General features: G+C 45.2%; 1 protein-coding gene across 1 annotated transcript; it reads left to right on the top strand.

The window, feature by feature from the left end:
- Positions 1-559: 559 nt before the first annotated feature.
- Positions 560-26,272, top strand: LOC119458145 (protein-cysteine N-palmitoyltransferase HHAT). Its single transcript, XM_037719970.2, has 7 exons — positions 560-825; positions 5,852-5,967; positions 11,219-11,425; positions 14,695-14,730; positions 16,734-16,935; positions 20,999-21,143; positions 26,030-26,272. Exons 1-7 carry the CDS (start codon positions 628-630, stop codon positions 26,134-26,136), a joined length of 1,011 nt encoding a protein of 336 aa, XP_037575898.1. The 5' UTR covers positions 560-627; the 3' UTR covers positions 26,137-26,272.
- Positions 26,273-26,855: the final 583 nt, after the last annotated feature.

Genomic DNA, 26,855 nt, shown 5'->3' with positions numbered 1-26,855 from the left:
ATCGTCGAAATCTGATATGCCGGTTAAGCATGTCGACATTTAGATCACGCTGTTTAGACAGATTCGTCGAAGATTCCAGAGTAATTGCTGGGGTTCGTAGACCTTCCAGATAGTACAATACTATTTGCGTGGCGCGCACAATCTGACCTCACAGGGTTCAGCGAGATACAACGATAACATTCGAGTAAGTTACAAATCATGCTGGCGCGTCTCGTGCCGAGTGATAACTTTAACCTGTTAGCGGGTAAAATGCAGTACCCGCCAAAAGGACAAAGAAGTACACGTTTCAATGCATTTTTTTTAAATTGTGCCTGGCTCGCGTTTGGCGGTGAACTGATAAATGGCTGAAAGCTTTTCCTTTACCTGTACTGTCATCCTTCAATCATTGTACAAAAGCCGACGACAGGCTCTACTTGTGCCAACTTTTCGAACCCTTAACTAAGTAATTAAATAGATAAATAAAACAGCACATTCCCCTTGCTGGAGGGAATTAACCTCTCGCTTCAATTTACGCAACAATCAATAGGTGCGTATGTTAAGGTCGCCTGCCATCAGTGCAACCTAAGGGGCCGCTGTTGTTCGTTTGCCACGCAGTACGTCTACGACAAGTACGGGCAAGAGGCCAACATGGTGACATACATCGCTTTCCACTGGAACATACTGCGGTGCCTTAGTTTCAGCGTGGACTTGATCCGCGCTGAGCGAAGCAAGCCCGAGGAGAGTCGCACACAGTGGCCTCCGTATTGGAAGACGCTGGCCTACGTGATCTACATGCCCACGGTGTACCTGGGACCACTTCAAAACTACGATGACTACGCGGCACAGGTACTGTGGGTTCCTTATATGCGGCGAAAACGTAGCCATATTGTGTCAATGAGAATGAAACTTAAACTGTACAAATGTGAATCAAACTTTCCGCAAGTTGTCCAGTGACCGGCTGCGGGCAGACTGCCTAGCGTGCCCCCAAAACCGGGAGCCGTATTAACGAAAACGTTCTTACGCCAAAACAGTTTGTAAGAGCATGTTCGACCCAATTGAACTGTTGAACATATTGTTACGCGAAGAACGAGTCAGTAAGACGGGCAACTATTTACAGGATGTATTTACAACAGCGGTTGCAGCGCTGACCGGTTAGGTTCACAGCGCGAGCCCAGCTCGTTCTTCCTCTTCTTTTCTCGAGTGATGGCGCCCGCGCGCCTCGGTCAAACAATCAAATACCACACGCGTGTAGCATAATCCCCCGGCGGCAGAAGCGACGTCCCGGAACGTCTAAATGTCATCACTGGGAGGGTGATACTGCTTCAGTCGTGTGACGTGCACGATATCGCTGAACTGGGAAGCAGATGGGGCGTCAGGGGCGATCTCGTATGTGACGGGAGTCACGGCACGAAGCACTCGGTAGGGGCCTGTGTAACGCGACAGCAGTTTTTCTGACAGGCCGACCTGACGCGACGGAGACCATAGAAGCACCAAAGAACCAGGCGGGAAGTGCACGTCTCGGTGTCGCTGGTCGTACAAACGCCTTTGACTCTCTTGGGAGTTCAGAAGGCGGTCACGGGCAATTTCCCTTGCGTGAGCAGCGCGGGCGACGGCATCAAGTGCATATTCACTGGTGGGTGCCGCGTGAACAGGGAGAGTTGTGTCGAGGGGCAGCGCTGGTTCTCGGCCGAACAGGAGGAAAAATGGGGAATAGCCGGCTGTGTCGTGGCGCGAGGAATTATAGGCAAAGGTGACAAACGGCAGAGTGAGGTCCCAGTCTGTGTGGTGTGAAGAGACATACTTCGCGATCATGTCTGTGAGAGTGCGATTAAGACGCTCCGTGAGGCCATTAGTTTGCGGATGGGATGACGTGGATAGCTTGTGCCTCGTGGCACAGGACTGCAGGACGTTTGCGATAACTTTTGACAGGAATGTCCGGCCATGGTCTGTGAGAAGTTGTCGCGGAGCTCCATGTAATAAAATCACGTCGCGTAAAAGAAAATCGGCAACATCTGTGGCGCAGCTTGTAGGGAGCGCTCGAGTGATGGCGCCCGCGCGCCTCGGTCAAACCGCCTCGGTGAGGAGCGTCAGCGGAGGATTAGTACAGGACGGACGTGATGCAGCAATATTATTCGTGATGGCGACTGGTCAATGGCACAGTGCGCTCACGAAACGCTTTGATTCGGCCCCAGCTACCTAGTGTAGTTGCTTCTGTGTTAAAGCATCTGCGCCCATTCACAAATACCTCAAGCTAGAATTGTTCGTAAAATCTAGTGCTAGCCAATCCTGATGTTGCACAGCTTATTAGCGAAGGCTGCCGCGCCGCGATCACTTACGAATAAAAAATCCGAGGACACTTCAGCTCTTAGGAGTTGCGAATGTGAAAGCATTAATTTCCAATTGAACACCGCCGACCGGTCCTTCGAGTTATGGACTCCTCGCGGGCAAGCGAGCGCGTTGAGACCCTTGGCGCGCTTTGATAGGGCCTTACCGAGTTGCAATCAGAACGCAGGCGAGACCTTGCGTTGACAAGGAACACGCGGATTACACAGGCTTCCAACAGTGAGGGTGACGTGGCGCCGCGGTGATGCCCTCTCCCCTCACGCAATGCCTGGCGCACTAGCGATAGAGCAGGCGGGGGGGGGGGGGGCGCGTTTCACCCGCTCTGCTCCGTCGAGGCACGCTGGTGACGTGGCGTCGCGGCAGTGGGACGTTAGGTGTCGCTTCGCTGCTTCAGACAAAAGAAGCCGGCTTTTTAACTCAACTGGCCATTTGACGCTTTCACTATGAAAAAGCTTTGTGAGTTCAGCTCCTGCTTGCTATGTAGGGCATGGCGACCAAATAGGCCGATTGAAAGCTTTATAGCCAAGTGTGATTCAGACTTATGTAACAGCACAGTGGAAGGGACAGGAAGGAGCAAAAACACGGAACATTTACACGCACGCTAGTTTAGTCGGTGACAGCCTAACAATGCAGTCCGCAAATTTGTATTTGAGATAACTTGCATAAATGTGCAAGGCGATAACTGTTACTCACTTCCGTGACGTCATGGTGGAGGCGATGTTTTTTTTTTTCTTCGTTTGGTGTCTATTGCGAGCAGTGTTTGGGAGCGGGATGGCACTGATGGCTCCTGCACAGCAGTATCTTTGTGCACAAAGCTAGCGCTATATTGTTAGATTGTCGTCCAGTATAGTTTACTAAATAGTTACAGTTGTACTATGTTTCCGTACCAGCCGTATGCTACTGCTGTATTCTTCTGCGGTGTACGCGCTTCGTTTTGCCGGAGGAAAATATTAGCCGAATGGTCAGGCACTTTTCCGCACGGCATGCTCCATGGCTAGAGCACTCTACTGACAACAAAAAGTGGAGATACCGCAAAATGTCATCTATAGTAATGGCCCGAGCATACTAAGAGGAGTAATTTTGGCGCTCTAAAAATAAAATAAATAAATAAATAAATAAACAAACTCATTTATTTGCACAGTGGCCGTATTAAAACGGTTGATCATTTTTAAGTTTTCCGGAATTTTAAAAAAATAGCCCTTCGCAGTTAAAACGGTTTTAATGCATGAGCTGGATTATTCAAAGAGGCGGACATTACTAGCACAACAGATCGATGCACACATTCAACTGATTGAAAAAAATTATGAATTATCCTCTTAATTACTTACTTTACGGCATATATTTCAATTTACTAATTGTAGGCGTATCCACTCGAAATTAATTTCCAGAATGACACCAGTTTGGAGATATGCGCCATCAATCTCGCCGTAAAAATGCAGTGTTGTTTCGCTTACATTTTTAACAGAATGCTCTTTTATGCATAGAAGCACACAAGTAACTGGAACGCCCATGGAACTTGTCCAACACATTGGGAAATAATATTGAGAAACAGGCGTAATCCTGGGGATTCATTTCAAGTGTACAGGCCTTGCTAACCAGTTGCTACCTCAAAGTGTACAATTCTTTAATTGCAATATGTGCCGTAAAGTTATTGAGAAGTTATTTAGTGAATTTTTGTTAATTATTTGGTTATGTATTTCTATTTCTCGAGCTTCGCGTCCACCTCTCTGAATAATCCAGCCCAAGGAAAAGAACAAGGCAATCTGCCACAGGCGTTTTTTTTTTAATTCCGGGAAACTTAAAAATCATCACCTCGCATAACGATTCTTTCGATTTTCCATTCGGTTTGCTATTTGTTATTGCATGGCTGGACGCTAGGGCAATGTTATCACTGGTATTGGCCGCACGTTGCGATGGTAGTTACCAAAAGATGATAATCAATGAAAAGAATTATTAAAATAGTACCGCCCCAGAACTCGATTAGGAAACGCTACAATGATAGTCGAAAACCAGACAGAACATAAAATAAAGAACACTTGAAAACATAAATAAACATTATTTATGAAAGTGAAACAACACCAGAACTTAAGGTGCCGAAATTCAGAACTAAGCTTTCTATTAGATATGGTATTTTATGGTAATGTGTACATAAAAAATTATAAACCCACAAACGAGACCAGGTGGTTTATAATGTCATAGCGAGTTGTGTAACAATTCTTTCTTTCTAGATGTTCACTGTAGAAGGCATATCTGTTGGACTAGACGGTCTTCCGTTCTGACTGTGCTAACTTCATTAGCGCCAAATGGCGAACCACTTTGCGCTGATGCAAAACAATACCGCCTAGCTATTGGCTGCTTGCACGAGTGTAAATAGACAAATGGATCATAGGTCCATTTTGCTAATAGCCGGATGATATCTTCTCCAAGGGGAAGTGCTTAATGCTGTTCCGGTAGAGATAGTCTGAAATGATTCGTCATACACTTGCCTAGTAGATTATAAGTGTTCAGAATTCAATTTATTATTGTACCCATGAGGTGTGGCCTTTACAAGTACTGATGTTTGGCACTTGCTTATGGTATGAAATAAAAACGATAACTTTCATGCATACTCGAAGTTAATTAGGGTCTAAATTGACATTCTGATAGTTCGCTTACTGAAAGCACAAGAAAGGAGCTTCGACTATCAAATCAGGTAGCCATAATGAAGTTAGTCATCCTATTTAAATAATTAGAGATTCTTAAACTAAATACGCTGCTTACGACAGTTTTGTTAACCATTGTATCCTAGGTGTTCCATGCATAATTGATAAAAAAAACCTTGAAGGTTCCTCGGAAAGCTTAGCAGTTGAGAAATAAGCCCTGATCCGGGGAATGAAGGTATGACCAATGCTTTTTAGGGGTGGTCATTCTACCATTTCAGATAACTAGGTTCACAGCAAGTTGCAGAGCATGGACGAATTAATCGTCAACTCGAAGCGCAGAGCCATTGAGTATGACAAATAAGTTCTATTAAAATCCACGGTACTCTTGGGGATTTCTTAGTAGTAGAGTCATGGGAATCCTCCCTCCATAGCCAGGAAGAACAAGCCCAAAAACAAGCCATCTGTCAAGCCCAGGCCGCCTCCGGAAGCCAACTGATTCCGGCCGACGTCTAGGGGGGAGGTAGACGGTGAAAGGGGGAGCTGCGTCTCACCCCGATCACCCATACTCTCTGACGGGTGCAAATAAAGTGCTTTCTCTCTCTCTCTCGTGCTACTGCCAGGTGGACCGCACTTTTTTTTCATGAAACTTAATCCGCTATGCGGATTTTCATGGGATAGATTCGTCATATCCTTACATAATTCAATCAAGCTCTGCGCATGTATTCTAAGCAAAATGCGAATGATTACCGCATTTGAGAAGCCGTGAAATGCATATAATTAGTTAAATCAGCCGTGTTTGCCTTTCTGTGCGTATGCCGCCGACGCGATGGACGCCTAACAATTCGATTGGCCTTCATATATTTACAAAGATTTCAAAACTCCAACAGGTAGACAAGGCGAGGCCACCATGCACTCCACGCGAAGTAGGCGCCGCCTTCTTGGGTGTGCTGCGGAGCGGGGCTCACTTTCTTCTGATGGAAGTCATGACCCACTACCTCTATAGGTGGGTTCAGTTTTGTGCACTTTTCTTCTGCCAACGGTATTTAACGATACCTGAAGGAGGAATAGAAAGGAACACTGATTTTTTTTCTCGTCACAGTCGAGCTGGGTTCCCAGTCGTGATGCTGAATGGCATTGTTTGGGCGCATTAATATGCATCATGTGGACTACCGACAGCGGCCATAGTGTAGGGCGAAGCTCTTGCTGTGAGGTGATCCAGCTCTCACGTGTACGGAAAGAGAGACCTAAAATACGTGATAACAGGGAGTGAAAGATTGTCTACTAAGACCCCAGACAGACTCGATCCCGTCGATAGCTTAAACACAAACATTTTAATGACACTGACTTGGATTGAAAAACACTGCTGATGGCCAAGAGTCACCATTCTTCTCTCGCGCTCCACACTGCGCTTTTTCTTTTCTTGACCCGCACCGCGCTGGAGATAAAAACAACATTCCTGCCCGCGCGGCGCAGTTAATCACAGAGTTCAAGCGGGTACAGTTTTTGTATAGGCCTTGTTATAATAAGGGCTCCCTATTGCTTCAGCTCGCTGGAGCAGACATGACCATCTGAACTTCTGAAAGCCTGTATGAGCCTTGAGAGCTTCCATATTTGTCAGAGTGAAGTCTTAGAATGCACGATCACAGTGTCACCTTTCTTTGACTCGGGGCTGGTGTCGTGGCTATGAAATAAGCAGATCGGAGTTGCAGCAGATGTTCATTTCGCCATCGCTTCCAGAAGCTTCTGGTAGGCATATCGATGAATGGCATCTTCTCGCCTCGAGTTGCCGATGACTTCAACCGTGTCGTACGGTATGGTAGTGAACCGTCGCCCAACAAATATAGCGGCAGGCGTCTGAGGGCACGGTTCTGGTTTGTCTGTATCAAGGAAAGTTAGAGGCCTGGAGTTTATGACATCTTCGCCCTTTGCCAGGACTGCCGTAATTTCTTTAATGTTGAGGGACGCTCTGCCGAGCACCTTACGCAGCGGAGCATTCACTGATCAGACCAACCACGCCCACCATGCACGCCACCATTCGGCACAATAAAGATCCATTATACGCCATTGTCGCTGAAATGTCTCGCGACGTCCTTTTCTCATACCACGTGAAAGAGCCACTCAATGTCTGCTGACGTGTTTTCAAAGGTCCGTGCGTTTTGCGAATAGATAACGCTAGCCAGTCCTCTTCGGCTGACAAAACGCCCCAGGCACAATAGGAAAGCCTCATACGCCATGCTGGAAACGAGCTCGAGGTGAAATGCTCGCGAAACACTGCACCTGAAAAGCGCTACGTAGCACTTGGTGTCTCCACCTTGTGACCTAGCTAAGAACGAGTCGGTGAAGTCTAGACTAACAACTTCGAAAGGTTTCGTCAGCGTTATGCGGGGACTTGGTGATGGTGCGGTTGGAGCGTTTCCTGCGATGGCTTCTAAACGTTTGCACACATAGAAGCTATGTGTCATCTCCTTGACTGGAATACGCACTCGGCAAATTCAGTAGGACTCTCTGAGCGGCGCACACCACCATGCAAGACTTGGTGGTGAACTCCGAGGAGCACCGAAGTGGAGTAAGAATAATTTGCTGGGAATATCATTGGGTACTTCAATCCTTAGAATGACTTCATGAGCAACAATCACCCGCTGACCCGAAGAATGCCGTCAGTGCCTATGAATGGCCGGACATCGGCGATGCGTGATGTGGATTCGACTGGTCGTTCCTCTTGCTATGCAAGTAAATTCTAAGAAAAGTGTTTTGGACCTACTTAACCCAATAGTGTGCAGCAGGCAGGACTTCTGTCACCGTCAGATGGTGAATTCTTCTGTCCTGTGTCTGCAACAGTCCCTAATTCTTAACATCTAACCTGTGATCAGGCGCTGAAGCTTCCTGAAACGCTCAATATATATGATTGGACTGGATACTTTCGCTGCCGTTGCTGCATAAACTGCTGCTATCTCACTTCTGACAGCGTCGTGAACGTTCAACAAAGTGAACAGCTGTAAAGAGCCCTTTTCCATTGTTCCGTGTATCCAGTCAGGACCATGCCACTATTTCGAGCTGGAAGTCATTTTAGTCAACTTCTACACAATGCGTCAGCGGATCAGTTTGATTCTTCGATCCGGGGCACTATCTCCACCGAGATGGTTCTGTCCTGCTCGAATCCATGACAATACAATGATAGAGTGGGTCCACATAATGTATTCAATATGAATGCTAGTGAGTGGACGTTCGACGTAGGTCAGCAGTCTTGTGCCAACCAATGTACCTAAAGTCTCCAAACTTGGTAGCGTTGTTCTCGTAATAGGAACCACACGGGACTTGGCGATCAGCAACATGGGTCGTCCAGGCATATATGTCACTACGTAAATCGCGGCTCCGTACGCGGCTGGGCTTGCGTCGTAGAAGACGTGCAAGTTCAACTCACCTGGTAAATGTTCTCTACTGACAAGACAGTGAGGAACCACTATTTCGTGAAGTTGCGGAATCTGTCGGACCCAGAGAGAGAGAAAGAGAGAGAGAGAGGCTCTTTAATAGGAAAATAGCTGTTTGCCGGCGCGTATATAACCACTGGCATTACGTATAGGAATGAGGAATGGAGGAAAAAGAATCCAGAGGAAAGCGAAAACAAAAAGAATAAAAATAAATATGAAATGCGCAAGTGATCCTGATATAAATACTTACAGGTGAAATGGGTAAGCTTATGCTTTTCTATATGAAATGGTGAACCTAGCCTTGCCATTATTCAATAAGATTGTCATGCAATGTCTCCTCCCCGCTTATTCAATGTGTCCACAGTTTTTGCGATAATATCCGCGTAGCAATCGTGCACGGCGCAACGAGTCCCAACAAATCAAATAGTCCCGACGTCACCTGTAAGATAAACCGTTTGGCGTCTATCTTGAAGCCAAATAGACTGACCACAGCAAAAGTGAATTGGTCCGCTGCCGGATTCCGAGCTACGCCAAGAGCTTTGACTGATTTCTTATGTAGTACTACCCTGTTCTGATTGGGATATTTTATCTGGCGTTCCAAGACCCATCTCATCTTGCCGGAATTTGTGGTTCATTTTCTCATCATTATTACCGCCGCCTTCATAATTTCTTAGCACGTACCTCCTAAAAGCTAACGACTGATTGCGATAACATTGGGATGGGTTTCATCATCATCATCATCATCAGCCTATATTTATGTCCACTGCAGGACGAAGGCCTCTCCCTGCGATCTCCAATTACCCCTGTCTTGCGCTAGCGTATTCCAACTTGCGCCTGCGAATTTCCTAACCTCATCATCCCACCTGACTTTCTGCCGTCCTCGACTGCGCTTCCCTTCTCTTGGTATCCATTCTGTAACCCTAATGGTCCACCGGTTATCCATCCTACGCATTACATGGCCTGCCCAGCTCCATTTCTTCCGCTTAATGTCAACTAGAATATCGTCTACCCCCGTTTGTTCTCTGATCCACACCGCTCTCTTCCTGTCTCTTAACGTTACTCCTAAGATTTTTCGTTCCATTGCTCTTTGTGCGGTCCTTAACTTGTTCTCGAGCTTCTTTGTTAACCTCCAAGTTTCTGCCCCGTATGTTAGCACCGGTAGAATGCAATGATTGTACACTTTTCTTTTCAACGACAGTGGTAAGCTCCCAGTCAGGATTTGGCAATGCCTGCCGTATGCACTCCAACCTAATTTTATTCTTCTGTAAATTTCTTTCTCATGATCAGGGTCCCCTGTGAGTAATTGACCTAGATAAACATATTCCTTTACAGATTCTAGAGGCTGACTGGCGATCCTGAATTCTTGTTCGCTTGCCAGGCTATTGAACATTATCTTTGTCTTCTGCATATTCATCTTCAACCCAATTCTTGCACTTTCTCGATGAAGGTCCTCAATCATTTGTTGTAATTCCTCTCCATTGTTGCTCAATAGGACAATGTCATCTGCAAACCGAAGGTTGTTGAGATATTCGCCATCGATCCTCACTCCTAATTCTTCCCAGTCTAAGAGCTTGAATACTTCTTCTAAGCATGCTAAGCATGGATGGGTTTACTGCGATATTAATTATATTGACACTCCAGGCACAGTTCCGCCGTCATCATTGCCCTGATTTTCCGTATAAAGTCCAAGTACGATAACATCGCGGCCGCTTGGCGTATGCTGTGGACGCGAGTGAAACCGTGCGAGGGTCAGCCGAGAATGGTGTATTCTTCCACACCGGCGGCGGCTGCGTGTGGCGTGGTTGAGCGCTGCCACACGGGCCCTATCTTTCAAACGATCTGCGATGAGAACATACTGCGCCGACGGCTGATAGCTTGTTGTGCGCTGTGTTCTTGCCTCTTATATTGCGTTGAAGCGAGAGGCAGCACGAAGGTCGATTCACTCGCTGCTGCTGCCGCACTTCCTCACGCCAGCGTTTTGACAGCGAGTGTCCGCAGCCATCGAGTGAGATGTGCTCATGTTTGCCTGTGCGCACGTGACACCATGCTTGGTAATTTAGTTAGTAAGCGAAGGTTTAAATGTTTACACAACCGATAAAACTACTATCCTTACATCGTAGAGCTGTCTGATTCTATGAAAATCGACGCTTCGCCTTGCGGGCGACACTGCGACTTTTTTTCTCGTACTGATAAAAGATGCGGGTGTGAGTAGACACCCCCCTTCAGCGAGGTTCTCAGTAAGATTCACTTGCATATTTTATATTTCTGACTCGTTACCCACTTTCGTTGATATATTTTCTCTCACTATAGGCTGGCTTTTCGTCTTACGAACTCGTCTCAGAACCACTTAATAATTACACTAGCAATGTTCTTAGCAGTTGTAATGTCAAACACCTGATTTGGAATCATTCCGCAATACAACATAGAAGAAATTTAATGGAGCATGCGGCGCAACCAGTTACTAGTAGTAGATTTCCCACAACCAAACCTCCCTCGGAAACACTGAAGCGTCGTCTGTTATCAGTATGGAAATTCACCAAAGAAACCAACCTCCTAACAACCTTCATACCCTGTTCAAGTCGTAGTGTCATTCATTCTGCTAATTGAGGTTTTATTTATTTATTTATTCAGATATTAGAAGAAAAAAAAGGTTGTGCTATGAACGAAAACCTCTGTTGATTATGCGAAATAAGGAGGCATTTTGCTCGTGTAAGATGGTCGGGGGACTTGGACAGTAAGACCAGACTGTTAGGCGTTAATGCTTTCAAACAATAAACCCACCAAAGTAGAATCGTAACACATGAAATTTGTCACTATGACACGCAGTTCGGCCATGTCCGAGTGGCCCTGGATGATCGGGAAGCTTGATCCCACCAGCCTCGTCGGCTTCGGCCTCGCTCTGCTGTTTTTCTTCTACGTGCGCTACGTGTTCACGTACGGCTTCGCCGGTGCCTTGGCTCGTGCCGAAGGAATCCAGATCCCGCCACACGCCAAGTGCATAGCCAGGCTGAACCGATGCTCTCAGTTCTGGAGGTAAGTCTTTATTTGCCCATTGAAGAAAGGCCACTAAAAGTAAACCTAGGTTAGTTTGTTTTGGTTAAGCATTCCCTCAAAAATGTATCTGCACTTATTACAGGAGATGGACTTAGTTATCCGCAATCAGAGCGAACGGCAAAGGCTCCTTTAAAGCAGCGCCAATACATTAGTATAACGCTACAGATTTCAATAGCGTCCCGATTATATGTGCCATCCTTGCCCGAAAAAAAGAACTCACCTTATATTCTCCATCCTTTGGAATGCAGTGTTCTCTTCGCTTACCGAAAAGCCCGCCGTGGTTGCTCAGTGGCTATGGTGTTGGGCTGCTGAGCATGAGTTCGCGGGATCGAATCCCGGCCATGGCGGCCACATTTCGATGAGGGCGAAATGCAAAAACACCCGTGTACTTAGATTTAGGTGCACGTTAAAGAACCCCAGGTGGGCCAAATTTCCGGAGTCCCCTACTACGGCGTGCCTCATAATCAGATCGTGGTTTTGGCGCGTAAAACCCCATAATTTAATTTTGCTTACCGAAAAGCTATTAACTACTTCTAAGTAGTAGTTGGTTTAAAATAGTCACGTCACGAGGAACTTGCACGATAACTTCAAACACGTCTTTCGCTTTTGCGTATTTTCTAGCCGACCAAGGCGCCTGTCACAATAGTGATTCTTCGGAAATTTCACACTTGTTATTCGCCAATCCTGCTTAGCTTGACAAGCTGAAGTGTTGCATCAGTGCCCGCATTCAAACAACGTGTCTTAAGCTGCTTCACACGACCCGATTTCACTTGTGGTTTTGCAATAACGAATTTTCAGGGGCGGCAAATGTGCCGTACGATTCTTCCTGCGTATTATTTTTCAAGTTTGGATGTGCGGAGCTTCTCGGCAAATTCCCACATGGGGCGTTGATGGGGAATAAAAATTAGTGCGGATCATCAGCTGCGTCACCGTGGCATGCTTGCTTACTTTTATTTTTTGTAGAGTTATGAACATAACGACAACGTTTCATGAAAGTAGTTTCCGTATTTCTTTATGTTTTTTTTTATTATAGACACGTACTGAATTAACCTAAGCCAAAACTATTCAAGCCTTCCACAAGGCGCTCGCAAATGCGAAAATCACAGCCGCCGTGATCGGTATATGTGGAACGACGATGCCAATTTTGCGTTTTAGAAAACCGCGGTTGCGAAAGACAGCGCAACATCACTGCACGTGAAACACGCTATATTTAAAAGCATAATCTTACTCAACAGTCATTATGGCGCCCGCCGCTCATAATGTGTAAAAACTATAGACGTGATCATGAGATCGATCACCATACATTTGGAGAAACGCAGGCGGCACTTATTTAGCAGGAGCTTGCGGTATACGTATGTGGGCCTGTATTTCCTAGCGCGTAATCCTAAAACGCCAATGCTGACAAAACGCTATCTATCCTATAACCCTCGATTATGGCTGCGCAGGTTGTCGTGTACTAAGGGCACTGAGCAATGAAACATACGAGGGATACTCAGGAGGTCATCAATATTGCCTCCCATCGCTCTAAGAATTCGCCTACCACGGTAGCCTGTACGGTGTTGTGCTGCTCAATTTGGGGCCACAGGTTTGGTCGCGGCCGCATTTCAACGGGGGCGAAAAGCAAAAAACTCTCGTGTACTTAGATTTACGTGCAGGTTAAAGAACACCAGGTGGTCAAAATTAGGATCCGGCCGCACATTACGAGGCACACTACCTCGTAATCAGGTCGTACTTTTTGCTCGGAGAATCGCAGAATTCTGATCAATGTCCGCTAAATGGAAGACCTTTCACGCTGAGAAAGTTAAAGAGAAGCGTATGACAGCTGCAGAAGCCGACGGAAAGCGCGGCTGTGGTTCCCGAAGCCAACCGGACTGAGCAACCGCCTCTGACGCAACGCTCGGAATTTTCATTACGTCGGCGACTCCATTGCAAAAAGCAGAACCCCAGATGTTCAAGATTAATCCGCAGTCCTCCTTTACGTTATCACTCATAATCTACTGGACAGCTGAAGGGCGTTAAAACAACTGAATTTACCTTTTTCTAAGATGAACTCTCGGCCTCCGCGGAGTTCCGCAGAGCTGCTTTGCTGAGAAGTTCGCTTCAGTGCAAGCTACTGCACAGCCCTCACTGTTTGATATGTCACTACATTGTTCACGATAACTCTAAACCCAACCAACATTCTCCGTCTTTTTTTCCTGGAACAACAGACCAGTTTGGTTCACGCACAACTTGGCGGCGCTTATTAATAATGTTCCACAGTCGTATTAATAATGTTAATAATGTTCCACAATAGGTTCCACAGTTGAATAATGTTCCACAATAATGTTCCATACTGGTTCAGAGATGGAGTTATTTTTTTTTTAGAAAGGTGACCAGAAAGGCGTGAACGAAGTTTTAAAAAATCGCGCGCAATACCAAGCAGTCCCATGATTGGTGTTGGTGGTGTTATTGCCTCAAAACATGACTCGTACCCACCGGGGTATTGGCCTCACTGGGTTGATTGAAAAGTGCGCTCAACAAACTACCAAAATATGTTTTTTCGAGGTATAAAATCCGCGCAAACAGAAGTTTTTTACTTTCGCCGCGCGCAGGAGTCAAAAAGACGCCAAAGAGGGAAAAATATTCTGCTGTATGAGTACATTGCCTTTCAAAGACAAAAAAAATCACTTTAATCTCGGCCAGAGGCTTGCTAAACTAGAAAATACGAGAATGATAAAGATGAGTGGCGATGCCACTTTGGCGTTAACACACCACCCTGCAATGACGTCACTGATTTCCAAAGTGCTTACTTTGGCCAAATTATTTTTTAACGAGTAAGATAGATCCGAATTAAACGAGCCACATACTGTACTTAGCAAGTTGCAAGAACGTCAACTGTGCCACAAGGTCATAAATACGAAAAAAATTACATCGAAGTTCACGACTCTAAAAGATCGAAGAAAGATCGAACTGATCTTTCTGTTCGAAATTCGAAAATGTTTATCGTTTACTTCAGTTATTTATTCTTATAATCCACCTACTACCACACAGTTAACTAATATATAGCGCGAAAGAGCAGCCTATTACTCTAAACTAGTTTAACGTTTACCTTTAGTTTTCCTGTAACAAGAGACTGTTTAATAGGAGACGTCTGCACCCACGAAGTGCTGTGCTTGTTGAAAATCTACAGGGCCAATGTATGAGGTATTTTTGCGTATTTATTGGCAGAATGTTTTTACTGTTATTCTCATCACCAACCTTCATTTTAGGTACTTTGACAGAGGAATGCACCTATTCATTCGAAGGTACGTAAAGCTCGCTTGAATTTTAAAGTCAGGCGTTCCCCGGTTCAAAACGAAAGGCTAGGAAAGCGTGACGCAACATGTTATCGACAGACATTCCACGATATCCTATTCTTTTGTTTCTCTCCAACCTTGTACTTAAGAAAATCTAGAAGTTGTCACGAAGAGTTCTTTACTTCACTGTAGGGAGGGAAATGAACTTGCTACGCATGCGTATACAGTTTGCCGCGCAATCATTGAAGAGAAAGTTTAGTTCCTTGCGAAAATTCGGAAGTTTGCGTTTTCTTAAAATGAGGACTCCAAAGCAAATACCAGAAACAATTGAACCTTCAGTTTATATTCAGGTTTGAGGGCACATAGAAACAACCAGCTAGGTTTTTCTTTGGTCAGGGGCTGCGTGCAAGGAGTTCTTGCCCCTGACTTGGCCGATGTGTTGAACGAATGCTTCTGTTACTGAGCACTATTAACCTGAGGTAAGGTACATTTGAGGTTTATTTTGTTTGTTATCGCAAATGTTATACTGTTGTCTACTGGAAACTTATTTTGCATGAAAATATTCTTTTTGCCACGTGAATGCGGTTAGAGCTACACATTCGTTTGAAAATTAACCTTGCTTAAAAATAGCGTAGTACTGAAAACTGGCAATTTGAATTTATTCCCTTGTCTGGTCGATTTCCTTTTCTGTTATACATCACGGATCCGTTAAGGAGATGAAGCTTCGTAATTCTTGTGAGGTTTTATTGTCTTTAATATTTGACGTTTATTCGTCAGTACCAACGTAAACTACGAGAATAGGAGAATTTGTTTTCAGAATTATTCATGGCACATTAGAACCGCCCTTATAAAAACTGGCAATGAAGCTTAGCATCCTATAAAATTTGTTTCCGTGTGGACGCAAGACCAGCATGGAATTTAAGGGGGAAAAATACGTATAATTTTGTAGATTGATTTTACCGTGAAAAAAATGTATACAGCAGTAAAAATTTATATATTTTTTTCATTAGATTCTAGAGGCTTCAGAAAAGCCTTGGAAATGTGAGACGCCGCGGTAGAGGTCTCTGCAGAAATTATAGCTCCCTCGAGTTTTTATTGGTGACGCATATCGAAGAACATGACCGTGTTTGCACATCCTTTCTCGTTAAAAGTTTGTGAATCGTGCTCAATAGCCAAACTCTAGACAAAGAGGAGAAAAATTAGCTACATTTTGTCGCAAAATTGGCTGGGCGATAGAAAAATTGGTTATGGGTTGGGCCGCATGCCGTGTTAAAATCGGTAAATAAATTCGCGTAGGGCCCTCTTCCGTGCAGAAACAGTGAACTGCACAGAGCGTATCGGTCATGAATAACGAGAGGTATACTCTGCAGGACGACCTGTCCATATTCCGGCACCACTAAGCGCTGCGTCTCGAGCAGGCTTTGTCCTGTACAAAGCGACAACAGATGTTGAGCCTCCGCTGCAGGTGCGGGGTTCGAACCACTTTCGGGCAGTTTTACGACCTACATTTTCTACTGACTATCCTTTGGCGTCCCGGATCAGAATGTTTGTTTCGGCATTGCAGTCATAGGCACACCACTGCTTCGCGCCGAGCCGACACTTTCCACCTCGTGTGGGATTTGCCAGGGTTCACTATAGGCTTCGATGAAAAACCAACCAAAAGCTTCCTGCATCACTAAGGCCGGCAAGTTTGCAGCAGTGGGTAAGGCCAAGACGGGAACCAGAGCACAGAAAATGGATCATAGGCTCTTTCATGTAAAACGTCCAAGAAGCATAGCTGCCTGTGTGCTTTTTCATTTTTTATATATTTTTTTATTTGTACATACTGCAGCCCCATAGAAGTGCTATGACAGGACGGGGTGCACCTCCTCTAAAGATGCACCTCCTCTAAAGAAACCAATCGCCTTTCCCTTCCAAGTTCCTCCGCAGATGGTAACCACCAAGAGCCGAGGTCGTACCCGTGTATAGTAAATAAAACATTTTACCGTTACCAATGATTCATGCGTCGGCAGGTATTTCTACGAGCCCGTGGCAGGCAGCCGCAAAGGCGCTGGGTGGTTGCTGTTGGGCGCAGCGGCGTCGTTCGCCTTCACCTGGTTCTGGCACGACATGACGAAGGCGGACGGCATATGGTGCGCGCTCAGCGTGCTCGGCATCGCCGTCGAAGTACTAGTAGCCGAGGCCAGGAAATCGGCGTTCGCCAAAACCCTCGAGGTATGGTGACGAGCGCTGTCTCTATGTAGCAATTAGTGTGATCGTCACACCAGAGGAATAAGTGTTCGGTCCAGACTAAACACGGAAGAAAAAATGAAGAGTTGCGAGATTCAATCACAGCAATTTTTTTAAGTAAGAAGTTCTTTGTCTGGAGAAAACTGTTTTGACAGGACCTATAGTCGGGGACAACTTTTCTTGGCAGTGCTTCGAAAGCTATGGGACCGAAACGAGGTTTCTCCCTGCACGCCACGAATGACTTTTCAAAATTTATTCACAATTTTTACATTTATCCAGCTCAAATAAATTCTGATTGATTTATCAATTCATTAACAATGTCATGGGCACTTCGGAGTAAATTGTTTCTCTCTTTTTCCTTTGCTTTTATTCCGTTTCTTGGAATACCACATTTCCTGCGCGACTGTTTTTCTTAAGTAAATAGGCCACGTGCTCTCGCGCTACTGAGTTCAGAGGCTCGTTCGCAGCGGACCGCCAAGAGTAATATATCAGAGCTAAAAAATATTTGATAAGAACGTAGTCCTCGCAAACTTATGAGATCAAGAAATGGCATTTGCAACAGTAAGATTAACATTTCTTCATATTTTAATAAACATTCAGGGCTACTCTGTAGGTTGTCAAGATAGGCAATCGGCGTACACAGCGTGTAAGGAAAAAAATTGGACGACGCTTAAGCTTCGCCTTTAGGCGTGGAACGCGATACCATTCAAAGATCCCTTACTTGTCAGGCTTCCCGGCAACTGCAGCTTTCTTTTTTTCTGCGCCTTCACCTCGGCGTGCCGCTGCCGAGGAGGCGAGCGACATCTGGATGGTGTTTTTGCAAGCAACACAGACCGGGGTGCGCCGCTGTATGAATGGTAGAAATGCTGGAAAAGGGGCCGGTTTGTGTTTGAGTTTCCGCGTAGCAGAATTATGTTTTCTCGTACATTCAAATTACAATCCGACGCTGTCATACCTGTGGGTTGTGGTTGAGTGGTACTTTACGACTTGTCGGGTGCATTTTACTTTGAGAAATTGAATTAGTTTACCAGTGCCTTTGCGCCACGCGGGGGGCCTGTGTGGTCGGGGTGGTTCCGGATGATTTTATTGGCCGCAGACGCCAACGCAGACACCCACGCCGGATTTTCTGTGACACGGGGCCGTTAAAGCTGTCGCGTTAAACCTCGAACCGCAATAAGCTGCAAGCGGTTGTACTGCTTGGTTGTACGATTGGGCTGAAGCTCCTGTTCCCGATAGTTCTCGCTCCACTGCGAAGATAAGTTGTCTCCGCGTATATAAAATCTGTCAATGTTATCTACGATGCCTTAACCCTTTCGGCCCTGAATTTTTTTAATGTTCAGAATTTTTTTCGTTGTTTTGCATTGATTTACTACTGCCTAAGAAGCCCCAAAATATTTATCATATTCGGAGTACCAAATCAGTATGAGATATGGCGTCATGTCCTGTATATAGGACACCAGGGCTGAGTGGTTGTAGAAAGCAATTCGAAGTATTTTGAAGTTGCATATTATTCTCAGCTGTATTACAGAGTTAAATGTAGAAAACCTTCCATGATGGCAATTTGACAGGGGTTCTTGTGTGTCAAAGGCCTCAGAAATATTCTTCGTGCTCGTTATACACGGCTCATCATTACACTTGAATGGCCTCTATCTACTTTATAGTCGCTTTATCCGATGCATTGTCGTCATAGATGGCCAATTTTTCTACTGTAGAGAAATTACTGATCCCCAAGCCTGCAAAAGCAAATTATATCTCGCTTTTCATCGTCATCCTCTGCTACCTCCAACACGCCGACGTCCTTCATCATTCCACTTAAATGGCCTCCATCTACTTGATAGTCGCTTTAGCGGATGTACTTTCGTCATAGATGGCCAAATCTTAGTCTATTGTGCAGCAATTACTGCTCCCCAAGCTCGCAAAAGCAAACTGTGTGTAGGGCCCACCGACGTCGCAACGCGGCGACGTAAAGGTCGACGCTAAGGTCGGCGCTCTTGGGCTGCACCTTCGTGCCGGCTGCAGAAGACGACGAAAATAAAGTTGGGCGGCGCTTGCTCGATGTGTAAGCATGGAACGCGCTAGTCCGTTCTAAAAGCCTGCTGCGATGGCCCTCTTGTTCTGGCGCTCCACTGCGACCCCCGGTTGCTGTTGCCTCGGTTCCGGGCATATGTATCCTAGTTTTCATCGTCATCGTCTTCTACCTCCAACAAGCACACTTCCTTCATAATTGCACTTGAATGACCTCCATCTAGTTGATAGTCACTTTGTAAGATGTATTTTCGCCATAGACGGCGAATTCTTCGTGTGCTGTGCAGCAATTACTGCTCCCTTAGCCTGCAAAAGCAAACTGTATATCCTGATTTTCATCATCATCGTATTCTACCTCAAACACGCACGCTTCCTATAGTGGAGCAAACTTATTTGGGTCCTTGATACACAGACATTTCGCTATAGAAGTCCCCTTACCCCTGAATGCAGCAGTTGAGGCTGACTTAGCGCCTCTGGAATAACAACACAAGAAATCGGAAGCTATTACAAGCAATAGCGTCTTCATTGTAGATTCAAGTCATGTAGTGCCTTTGACAACCACTGAGCCCAGATTTCCTATATTTAGGACACGCAGATCATGGCGTACTGTGGGCTATGCGCAGAAACAGGCAAAACTTCCCGATATAAATACAAGCCTAAACATATCAGAAACAACACACAAAATTATGATCGCTACCGAGACAATAGGTATCGACTAAAATATTATCAAAAAACGTGGATACTGCTGTAGTCGTGTTTCTTACCTTCCGCCATTTTGATTTCACCTCTAGGGCTTTCTGAGGAAGACAAGGATAAAGAAACTGTCGCGTATGCGGGTGGAGGTGTATTTAGAATAGGTCAAATTCTTTTTTCAGCATGGTAACCGTTTGCGTCACGATTTAGAACCATTTCTTTTAGTATCCTTTTTATAGGACGCCAGGGCCTTTGAAAGGGTTAATATACAGACTGTCTAGTCAGCGTAGTGACCTTAGTGAAATTGTAAAATACAAGGTCATAGTTCACATAACTGTGTTGACCATCTATAGACATTGTGTAGACTATATAAATCTATCTCATAAGAAAACTCTTCCTAAAGAAAAAAAGAACAGCACCCAAATGCAACATCAAAGAAAGAAAAGGAAAATGTGCTTTTTTCTTCTTCTTTCTCTTTCTCGCGATTTGTTGCGTACTGTCATTTTCGTCACACGACGAAAACCAGAAATTCATTTGCAACTCAATTTATTAGCTTGGAAGATAATCTTTGCAATTTCTTATCTCCACCAATTGCTTACGCAGTGGTGAGGCAAGAGTTATGTGGAGCGAGTGGAAACACCAAGTCTCAGCTAATCAAAGCATGTCTGGAAAGAACTTGTGGGAGTGCTCACAAACATGTCCTCACGCTGAAATTGTTCGTACAAGCATATGACAGCCAATCGAGTGGAGAGACGTATTATTAAACGAAAGATTTCTTGGCTAATCCAACCGGATCTTCCTGACCGTCATGGTCAGGGAAGTACGGGGGGATTTCACAAGGAAAGCTTCTCTTTAATAAAGCTCACCTAACCACCTAGTTTCTAGCGTGCTCAGATGGCGACAGTGGACTCACTATCGAACCCCCTAAGGTGGAGTGAGTTACAATTGTCATCTGGCCGTTTCTTGACAGTTACGTTCAACGTAGCACGTCGACTACGGGAAGTTGAAGATTGTTTACGCGTCATCTCTGCGAAACCACATTTCGTTTTTGTAAGTGAAACAAAGAGACTGCTGTGATAATTTTATCACTGTTTGTTTTTCTCACTATAAAAGCAAGAACAGGAACTTCATTTTTATAAATATAGCCTTAAAATTTACATTAGGATTAGTATAATTAATTATCTCATTCTCAATTCACAAAATTCCACTTGAGTTTCCTTCCCTTCTTGCCAACTGCACCACGACTGATGGCCTATCCCCTGTGGTGAATTGAGTCATACGTATAGGCACCAAACCAAACCAAACTAAACCGTTTCAATTTGGGTGGCAGGGTCGTTACCTGGCGACACCTGACCGAATGCGAGAGGCCAGAGCGTTACTGGGCTCCCCACACTACCTGCTCACCATCTGCGCTTGCATGTTTCACCTGGCTGAACTGGACGTGGTGCTGATCCTCTGCAGAAGAGTACTTCTTGGTAAGCCAGCAAAGCTTAATCCTTCCTTGGGTGGCGGCTTACCATGGTTGGTAGTCGCAGACCTGTCTATCTTATTATTTAGAAATACTACCGTCGAAGCAAGAGCAAGAAGCGGACAAAAAAGTTGTGGAAAATAAGAAAAACTTTGTTATTACTCAATATATTGCCCGTTTATTTAGAATATCGCATTGACATCCAGGGACGCTGTGAATGGGAACTATGTTCTGTAATCGTAGCTGAACGATGGGCACCATAGTCAAAATTAAGTACCACCTGTATTAACAAATATTTATTTAACAGCAGCCAAGATTTCATTTGCATTTATACACACATTATATGGAGTGTGTGTAGGTGCTCCGGGTAGGGTCGGATAATCAGTGGGCATAAAATATCAGTTCCCCGCAAAAAAAATTTTCGGCGACTGTATATGTGTTTTTCAGGAATCATATTTATCCCAAATTTACCGCAAATCAATACCAAAAAAAAGGATTCGTGACATGGCGACAACCATAGACAAGTTTTAAAAATTGAGCCTTTGACGATAAGTTAATTCGTCAAATATGGCTGAGTTGCGCGTCACATTGCAGGCTAGGATGCAGCGTTTTGCTTAAATAAATAAAAGACTCAAGCAATAACCAAACTCTCAGTACATTGTATGGTGTTTTTACCTGAAAAAGAAAGGTGGTGCAGTTGACTGCGTTTTCTTCTTCAGAGTTGTGATCCTATTTCTTGCATTCTGTACCTCTGGAAACAACAAGGAACAAGTTCTGGCAGGAATATCACGGATTAAGCGTGCGACCTCAGAACTCATCACTAATGATGCAGCGCAAACAATCGCCCTACACCAGCTTCGTTGTACTGTTGTCAAGATAATCGCTCCGATAGGAACAAAATGAACACGAGAAATGTACCCCATTCTTGACAAAGGGTAGGTGGAACAACCGCAGGAACACGCGCGTGTCTGTCCAACATACATAGCTGGCCTATGAATGGGCAATTGTTTCTCAAATGGTGAAAGAAGATGGATCTACATGATGTGCCAGAAAAGTACGTAGCATTTTTCTACATAGCGTTTCGAAATATTGTGTGGTTTATGCTCCTGTGTATACACCATGCAAAGACATTGTGTTCCCAAAAGGATGTTTACTGTGGACATACGTGTAGAGGTACATACGTGTAGTTGAGCGCGCGTAATAATCATCTATGTGCCTGCAGTCAATGACCAATTGGAGCCTGCGACAATATACAGGTTGTCAGCTATCGGACTTATATAATAACTCTCCCAGCATTAAAGAGCCAACTCAGAAAAGTGCGCAACATCACAGTCTCGGCACAAACTGAACGTGGACGCGTGGGATCCAAATGCTTCCTGGCAAATGTGTGAAGTTCTTGTACCTATTCCGCGAACACATTATGTAAACTTGCTTCCCTAATCAATCAGTCAATCAATGAATCAATCAAACATTTATTTACCGTGCCCAGGAACAACCATATCGGACTGCATCCGGCTCTTATCAATCCTTATAGGTTGTGATCACCCTTATCGGACTCGATCCGACTCTTATCAACCCTTGTCGGTCGTTATCAACCTGCGAACGTGGATGACCAGCGAAGCCGTTGCAAAACCACCAGTACAACTGCTGAGGGGTCTATGCAATGCTTTATTCATGGTTCGGATGCTTGTTTTGAGCTTGTTCTTTATTGAAATGTATGCTGTTACGTGTGTTGTATGGATAATTTCAATTAATGTATGCACTGTTCGCTTAACTTTGCTGAGCGATTGTAGGCTCAGCCTTGCGGGAGTATGAGCCATTGCATTTTTGTTTGCTTGTCCGCATCAGTTTTTTTAGGTTATGTTTGGTGCAGGTAAAAACTGTCAGCTCTTCCACTGGGGTGGAGATGGAAGACCAGCGAAGCTGTACTATGGTGGGAATTATGTATTTCCAATTATGACTATTAAGATGTGAAGGTGTAATTCGCTATTTGAACTATTAAAGCATGAGAAATATATATGATCCGGAGGTTTTCATTTATTCAGTGACCACAGGGATCATGGCCTTATGGTCGCTACGGTAGACCGCCATAGGGTGACACGTTTTTCATAAACACGTCACTAACGCCACGCCCGTGCGGTGCGAACGCGGGCAAAATGCCGCCGCCGTCGACAACAGTTCTGCGCGTTGTTTGTGTAACCACAAACACCCACTGTCAAAACGCTGGCGTGAGCAAGTGCGCCAGCAGCAGCGGGCGAAGGATCATGCGGTCTATCGCTTCAACGGAAACTGAGCAGCTAAAGTACAGCGCTTACAACGGTAGGAGCTGTGTGCAGATTGCTTTCAAGATACGGTGCGCGCGACTACCCGGCGCCGCGCAAAGTACAAGTTGCTCGCAGAGCAGAAGCCACAACCCCTCCCTCTCACGCTGCCTTCCCGCTGTCCTTCTTTCGCGTGGGAGATTGAGTCGCCAGTTCCCCTTGGGCCCGGTCGCAAGATGCGCATTTGGTGCCGCAGCCAAACGTCGCCTCCCCTCCCTCACTCCCTCCTTCCCACCAAGTGTTACTATTTACAGTTTCGCTGTAAATAGTAACACTTGGTGTCCGTTTATTAAAGTATGGTGGCACATAATATCTGCGAGTTCTCCTACCATATCTAATAGAAAGGCGTGGTATGCAATGCTTTTGTTTTGATATGAGAGATCCTGATGGGGCATATTTATGGGTGTTGACCGGACCAATAATCTTTAACACGACTGCTTTTTGTCAAGTGTGGATGAAAGTTATGTAACCTTATAACCTTAAAAACATCTAAATGAGGGGGGAGGCATAGATCATAAGCAATGTTTTTCAACAGGAAACACAATATGGATGTCTTTTGTTTTGCCATTAAACGTAGACAGTCAACCCGTAGCCGAGCATGCTGTAACATAAAGCAGGTGTGATATTTTTAGGAACTGAAAATGGAATGTAATAAACAGTGTATAAAATACAAGGAACAGAACGAAGTTTTTGACAGACATAACCTGAATGTGAGTTCCACGCGAGACCACAATCAAAACGTAAAGCCAAGTATTTTACAGACTCAGTGTATCGAAGATTTTTGTATGTGCATGGGGAAGAATTAGATCTAAGAAGTATGGGCGGACGATTGAAATTCACTTTTTCAGTGGGTAATAAAAACAGATCATATTGATTTTAGTCGTATTTGCACTGATTAGATTAACATGAAGCCAATCTATGACTTTGTCGGATGCCTCTTGTAATACAGAGATAGCATCTAAGTGACCTTTCGATTAAGATAAAAAGAGTGTCATCGACACACTCGAACGATGAAACGAAAACAGTCATAGATAGGTTGTGGACAAAAACGTGAAATAATAAATGACTTAATATGGAACCTTGAGGTACGCATGCCTTAATAACTGATTGACTAATTCAATCTTGGAAATTAGCCACAAACAGCTGTCTGTCTAGCAGAAAGTTACTCAACAATGACAAAAATACATAAAATGCACCAATGCTCCACGTTATTCTTGTTTGCGTTGTTTATTGTTTCTTTGTTTTATTGTTCCTCTGCCACGTTGGTTGTGCAGCGTTGGTGTGGTGGCTGTATATTCGGATAGACAAATATATGACTGATCAATTTCCCACGTCTATTCCGCTGATTACCAACTACGCTGTTGTCTGAAAGATGGCACTGGTACCTGGTAAACATCAACAGCTATGAGCTACACGCAACGAGACTGTGTTAGTGTCATCTTCTACTGCTGCTACCTCACTAACTCAAACATTCTTCGCCTCGTTTGTCTCAGCGTGTTTTAATGCGTTTAGAATTCTTTGAGAACTAGCCACGATTTCTTGTGACTGTCTAACCCATTTTCGTGGATCGATCTCGAGGATGGTGCAGTCTATATAGCACAGCGGTAAAGACCACACAGTGGTAGCACTGGTACCACCTGTGCGTTTTTTTTTACCTTTGTGACAGCTAGCGTTTTCAGACGCTGTTGTTGACATGGTGCGCCACTGGTCGATGACGCAGACGGTGCCATTTGAGAAACTGCTTCTCTGGTCTCAGCGACGAGAGGCGGTCGCGGGACGCTGCATTGGTTCCGAAATGGTCCTTGGTGGTGTTGGTGGAAAACATTTATTAAAGTATTATTTACAGAGAGGTTGTTCGGAAAACCAGCCCTCAGTGGGCCAGCTCTCTTACAATACTAGGCGCAGTCCCTATTCAGGGACCCCATTTGGCGCGGCCTCTGTCCTGGCACGCCGGATCATGGCCTGTTGAGCCGGAAGGTCCAGGCAGCCGAGCAGGGCCGCCTCCCAGTCCTCTCGGGTTGTGTTGCGGTTGGGGTTAGAGAAGTATTGAGTTGGCATGCCCATACCATGTGGTAGGTGTCAGCCAGCTCCCCACAGTACTGGCAGAATCCGGAAAAGGAAGAGATAAAGTGTTTGAGCACTGCCGGGCACAGTAGCGTATTAGGACATACTAGAAGAATTCTCTCGTCCGCCTTTTTCAGCCCTTTGCAGGGCGCAGCAAAGCGGCGGTGGGAGCCCCGATAATGGGTACTTATGTCTATTAAAAGTGAGAATAGAAGGATTGTCTTCTGGATCAGAGCGGTCATCAGTGAGCGAGGCAGTGGCCCGGGGAATAGAGTGAGGAAATGGCGCTCGAGGTACCGGTTGCGTCCTGCGCACGAGTAAGGCACAGGGGTAAGAACAGCACTACCAGTAACACATAGCGCAGCATAGTGTCACAAATCACCTGCTCCCAAAGCATGCTAAACGCATCCTTAGATATCAACCAGGATTGGATCTTCATTATTTGGTTTCTAACTCTGTTACCAAGTGTACAAAAATTTTACGAAGTGTACTGCTTCCTTTTCTGCAGGTTTTCCCTTCCCACTCGTACCTGTGTTGGTGGTCCTGTACAGCGCCTGCCACGTCTCTTTCGACATTACAGAGTGGGAAGCAACAGCAAAGAGAAAACAAGCTTAGCAACCACCTAACACTGTGTTCCTCTACGACATCATTTGCCCGCCTACATCGCTAGGGTTAAAGCCACTCTCTGCCTAACCCTTGCTTGGCTCATTCATGATATTTTGGAATTTCGCTCCGTAGCTGGTTTCTTGTTTATTTGCCAATAAAAAGTATGATTATTTCAAACTTAATATACAGCAGATGCCCTCGAGGTTTCTTCGCTGCCTTGTTTACTCTTCATAGCAAAGTTTTTGTTTACAGCCCTACGCTCTGCATATCGCGTTTAACCGGCTGGACTGGCGAATATTTTCCGATGCGGGAGCTGTAGCCGCAATCGTCGCTGGCACCAAAGGCGAGCACTAATGCAGTTACTGCAGTGCACCGGCCCCGAGTGAACACATACACTCATTCTCTGCTTCTTTCTGCGGGCGCGCAACAGTTACTTAGTTTATATTAATGCGAAAGCATTATGTGCCCCATTACGCGAAAATCCGGCGTTGTCGTCGATGGTGTGACTGAAACATGGTACCAAAAATGGCCGACAGCGCGACAAGTAAAAACACGTCAAAAAGCTTCCAGGCAGTTTTCTGTAAACGGCCAATTATTTTAATTTAAAAGAAAAATTGGCACATTTCGGTCTGGGTGGGAATCGAACCCGTGCCTCCGGCGTGTGTCACGGCACGCGTTACGTCATTGATTCCGTCACTGCCTCCCACGTGTCACTTGCTCTTCGGATT

Source organism: Dermacentor silvarum, chromosome 7 (genome assembly GCF_013339745.2).
Source record: "Dermacentor silvarum isolate Dsil-2018 chromosome 7, BIME_Dsil_1.4, whole genome shotgun sequence".
NCBI classification, from domain to species: Eukaryota; Metazoa; Arthropoda; class Arachnida; order Ixodida; family Ixodidae; genus Dermacentor; species Dermacentor silvarum.
This window is presented reverse-complemented; position numbering and strand designations above follow the sequence as displayed.